A 5,213-nucleotide genomic window follows, 5' to 3' on the forward strand; every position below is an offset into this window, starting at 1 on the left:
GCCGCGGCCCCGCGGGAAGGGCTGCGCCTAGGCCGGGGACGCAGCGCTGCCCCGGGGCCGGGGGCCGGTCGGGTCCCGCCGTGTGCGGCCGGTGGGGAGGGGGGCAACTGCAGACGGGCGCGGAGGACGCTTAGGAAGCGCTTCCAAACGGGGGCGAAACTCCTTCCTGGCACAGGTTGAAGAAGCGCAGTGGCGACAAGTGTCCCCATCGAGGGGAGTGCCGATAGCAAGAGTGAATGGGGGTGTGTTTGTGTGTGCTATAAAGGCACTAGTGCAGTGTTTGGCAATTTGAGGCTCTACAACGTATTTCTGACCGTGGAATCGATTAAAACCTTCTTAAACCTGCCCTGGCATTATTTTGACCTGGAAAGCAAAAGAACGTACACTTAGCAGGGCAGGGCTGCCCCTTGCTCCATGCCCTGTCGGACTGCATCCCCGCTGCTGGAGAGTGGGCTCTCCTGGAGCAAGAGGCAACCCACGAGAACCAGGAGCCACAAGAAGCAGTTAAATAATTCGGCAGAAGGACGTGAGGAGTTTGTCTGCCCCTTCCAGAGGAGCCTCCAGAAGGATGCACTTCCAGATGCGGGCCTGGCCTGCTGAGGGTGAGTGACCTCAAGCTTTTTTGAACGCTTCTTCAGGATCTCACAGTCATTAGAAAGCAGGATTTGCTGCTCACTTTGTGTTCACTTAAGTATTTGGAAAAATTCTTTTGTGCTAAACTGATGATAGCTATATGTCACAGGAGCACTATGGTTATAAAAGGAGATGAAAATGCTTATCAAAAGAAAATCTATCTAACCACAATTTCCTTTCTTTTCATTTTATGGGTGCATTACAGAGGAAGTGCCGACAGTCTGTCAGGAAACAAGTGAAAAAGTTTGCTGTAATGCTTCCTGCCAAGGTTGGAGAAAAGCCTCTAATTTGAAGGTATCTGGAACCAACTAAAATAACATTAAAGGAATACTGGCAAAATGGAATATTGGTACCAGGATGTGCTTGTAGTATAAAATGTGAACTGTTATTGTAGGTTATTGCCTCTTACCATTATTCTGAGCCTAAATTCAGCAGCATTTGGTTATTGAACTAGAAGCTTGCAGGAACTTTTATAAAAGTGCTTAAATTCTGTTGTTGAAAGGAACACTAGTTTCCTCAAAATTCTACTGTATTTAGGCTCATAACTACCCAAGGAGACCTTATACCTGTTCTTATATGCCGCTTGAAATGCATGTAAATACTGCTGAGTTCAATGGTTCTGATTACCATACATGAGACTGTATGAGGAGGTGAACATTGGCATGTGATGGTAAGTGACCTTAAGATGATCAGAAAAGGGCAAAATTCTCAGATTGAAATGAATGATATAGCCCTGACCAGATTTTTTAAATCCCATTGCCTTTGTCCAGATTAGGATATGTATTTAAGATTACATGAATTAGTATGCAGTCTGTGCACATATTTTTCCAAAATATAAACAGGTATATTTCTACTAGTATGTCTCTTTTTATTTTTTTTCTAGTATGGGTAAGGTCTGTGGGAGTATTCCTCGCATGAGATATAAAAAGCGGACTTGTTTGAATCCTCAAGATAAAGGACTTCAAATCTTCCTCTTTTGCCAGGAAACAATACTAAATACTAAAAGGAATAAGAAGCATATAACAGGGATGTAATTCCCTATTTTATGACTCGTAAAGCTACCTTACTCTTAAGAATCCCTATTTTTTTTGTAATGTACATGGGATTTTTTTTTCTTTACATAAACTCAGCTTTCCTAAGGCGATGCATAGAAACTTCAAGATTAGAAAAGCTTGGATTTTGGCTATGGATTTTATTTTTCTAGAGTCTTTTACATTAGTGACTCCTGTCAAAAATTAAGTGGGAACTTTTATAGGTGGGCATAAGAAACAGCTGTTCCGGGCAAATCAGCATACGTGGGATGAGGCAACAAAAAGATGGAAACTGATGGAATGGTTGAAAGCATGGTTATTGGATGGATGTTTTAGGAGAGAATTGAGCCTTTGCTTTTTTTTTTCTTTTTTAGGTCAACAGTGATAGAAGACATTCATTCCTACCTTTAAATATGGCTTAAATCAGGATGAAATACAGTTTCTTTGCACTTTGTTTTTATGGTGTACCTTGATGTAGCGTGTTTCTGTGAGGCTTAAAGACTGTGTGTCTTGACAGAATGAGATGATGGTCATTTCATTACAGTTCTGAAGGCCCAACTTTATATCACATCATGTAGGTCTCTAGTCTTCATCAGGGTCCAGAATGGGTAGGAGTCTAGGACTGAGTCCTTTCCTGTAAATTACAAGCTTATCTTTCCTTCCTCCAAAAAATGCATGGGTTTAGAGTATTGGATCACGTAAGTATCCAGAGAAATGCCTCCATTGCAACTGCTCTTGCATGCTGAAATTACAGTGATTGAAACATCTGGGTTTTATCTCAGTTACTTTATATATATGTCTTTTTGACAGTTTCTGCTGTGATGAAGTATGTTGGGTACACTAAGAAAAACAATCACCTTCAATTTTAACAGTAATATCACATTGGGAGAATGATTAGTATATAAGTTGGCAAAGAACTATTCTATATTATCTAGTGTTCAGACCTGATTAATACATTTTCCTGTTTGCAATGGACTACTTGTAGTTTTATGGGTTGGATAGCTGATGGTACATTAGCTAACAGGGAAGAGCAAAATCCACTGCGGAGTTGGTATTGTAAGTCTTAATTTTGGTACCCAGTACTTCTCATTTTGATACCGTGTGTAACATTCCTAATGTTAATCTTGGTTATAGAATTATAGCTTATGGAAAACTGTATCTACCTACACAAAAAACAAATGAAATTGTTGCTTTTTAATTAACAGCATCATGTTACCTCAAAGCATGTATGTTATTACCTCTGTGCTGATCCAACTGAGATATGAACTGCTAAAGCCCCTAGCTACACTATGTCAGCTCTTTAGTTTGCACAGCACCAACTTGCCCCCTCCCCTCTCTCTCATGGTGTAGACAAAGATCATGACAGCATTAAGGCTGCCAGTACATAAAAATCCTATGGCTGAGCTACAATGGATTTCTGTGTTGTCATAGCTGGGGAAAACACAGCAAGATTTATTTTTTTATTCCCCCCCATCTTCTGTGCTATGTAATATGCTAGTCTGATATATGACTGTAATTAGTAAGTACCTGGTAGTGGTGGAAATGCATAGCTCCAAGTGATAAAGCATTCATTCACTAGCCATGTCTAATTATTGTCTTTGAATTCCTTGGCAGGCTGTGCATACAGTCACGTACGGTTCATTAGAAATAACAATTACTAATAAAAGCATCTTAGCATCTTGCATTTCTAGAGGCTGGAAAAACATTGCAGGGTGCATGGCACAAGCAGCACTGTGAGAGCAGGGATTACCAGTGCTCTCGCTGCAGTGATTCCTCCAAGGACATCCAGCCTTCCCACTGCTGTTTGATTCGGACTGTCTCACTAGTTGTCATTTGGTGGATATTACTTGATCAGTGCCCAGTAACTGGCAAACACATTTATAGAAGTTTCATGAAAGGATTAGTGGACTGAAACAGCAAAGCACATCAACTTCTTTTAGCTTAACACCAATAATACAGCACTTCAACAATGGCAATATGTTTCTAGGTATAAGCATGGTGATTCTGCTTGGTTTTTCAGACTTCTGTTTTTAATGCAAATGTATAGGACTAAACATGGAGAGGATGTGAGCAGGTAAGATTGTAAGTCCTAAAAAAACCTTCTTTATTTCTTAGGATACTTGGGAATCAGAGTAGATCACTTTACAATGCCTTCCTAGGTAGAGAGCTTTTTATTATCTTGAGAAGGGAAAAATGAAGAAGTATTTACTGCTTTCTTTTTTCTTACTCTGGACTATATAGACACATTTAGCATATTTAAGTCACACCTTTGTAGTGACAAATAGCAGCAAAGATTTTTCAGGAAGATATGATTGGGTAGTTTAATGTAATTTCAGTATAGTAGTAATGAGGATTACATATACTTAAGAGCAGAACTACATGCATGGTCTATGAATACATATGTGTTAGATTTATGCAGCCAGGGTGAACAGCCACACTTTCATGTGCATCTCCAGCTGTAACTGCTCTGCTTTTCAGTTCTAAAGTCAGTGAGATTAGCAGGATCTGTGATCTCTTCCATTGCTGATGAGGAACAGCGTACACTCCAAATACTTTCAAATAACACAGGCTTATATTAGGGTCAGTAACCACCCTAGGGTAAGAGCGAACAGGGAAGCGGTGAAAGATCACTGATGCCTTAAACATACTCTCCTTGGGGTATAACGCTGTGATGTATGCATCAATCCATTGGCCAGCCTCTGTCAGCTCTCAGTACTGTGGAAAAAGTCATACTCCCAGTGCATATAGAAAAGTTCTTGCACCTTCTAGTGCCCAGCAAGGGTAAGATGTGCTCTCTAGGAAGTTCAGAATAAATATCCAGTCATGGGTTGAATTTATGATACTGAATTGGTGTTGATCTAAGCCAAAGCCTTAATTTGCTGTGCTGTCATGTGTAGAAGTATCCAAGATAACGACCTTGAAGTTTTCAAAAGAAAAAGCATCAATTTCCCCAGCAAAATTGTATAGATGTGTAAATCTGTGTCTGCATACCTACGTTGCACACATGCAAACACAGTAAAAGCTTAATGATAGTAATCTGAGGAGCAACTTAAGAAGAAAAAAAAAAAAAAGGCAGAGTTCGATGTGAAAAATGCATATGCCTCAGCTAAATAAATAACTTCTCTCTCACTGGGTCAACCTGACAGTCCTTTGCACAATGATAATGATGTAAACTTCATTCCAATGATTTTCTATGCATGTTCTAGATATTACTGGAGAAAGGATATGGGTACTTTTTTTAAAAAAAAAAAAAAATCACACAAAAAACCCCCAAACCCACTGACCTCAGTAGGATTTATTGCTGAGGCTAAGGGAAATGCTGCTGTCATCCTGCTTTGTGAACACCACTGGAGAGAAGGTTCAGAGTTTCCTGAGTGATTCATAGATGTCTTAATGGCTGGAGATTACTGTAGGGACATCAGAGTCCTTTCATGTCTTCACTGGAGAGTGCTGCCCACTGCTGTGTGCCGCCAGCCCTTGAAAGTCTTGACTTTCTGTCTTTGCAGTAAACTTACAGATGTGAATTGCTGGTGCTTCCCCCACCCCCCC

General features: G+C 40.4%; 1 protein-coding gene across 1 annotated transcript in view; it reads left to right on the forward strand.

Annotated features, from left to right (window-relative positions):
* The first annotated feature begins 414 nt into the window (after nucleotides 1-414).
* The window catches only part of COCH (cochlin), a 24,223-nt gene continuing 19,424 nt past the window's right edge, over nucleotides 415-5,213 (forward strand). Inside the window, exon 1 of the mRNA XM_009887003.1 lies at nucleotides 415-526. Coding sequence (XP_009885305.1) covers nucleotides 415-526 — 112 coding nt within the window. The remainder of the gene's footprint in view (nucleotides 527-5,213) is intronic.

Source organism: Charadrius vociferus, unplaced genomic scaffold (genome assembly GCF_000708025.1).
Source record: "Charadrius vociferus isolate BGI_N301 unplaced genomic scaffold, ASM70802v2 scaffold14, whole genome shotgun sequence".
NCBI classification, from domain to species: domain Eukaryota; kingdom Metazoa; phylum Chordata; class Aves; order Charadriiformes; family Charadriidae; genus Charadrius; species Charadrius vociferus.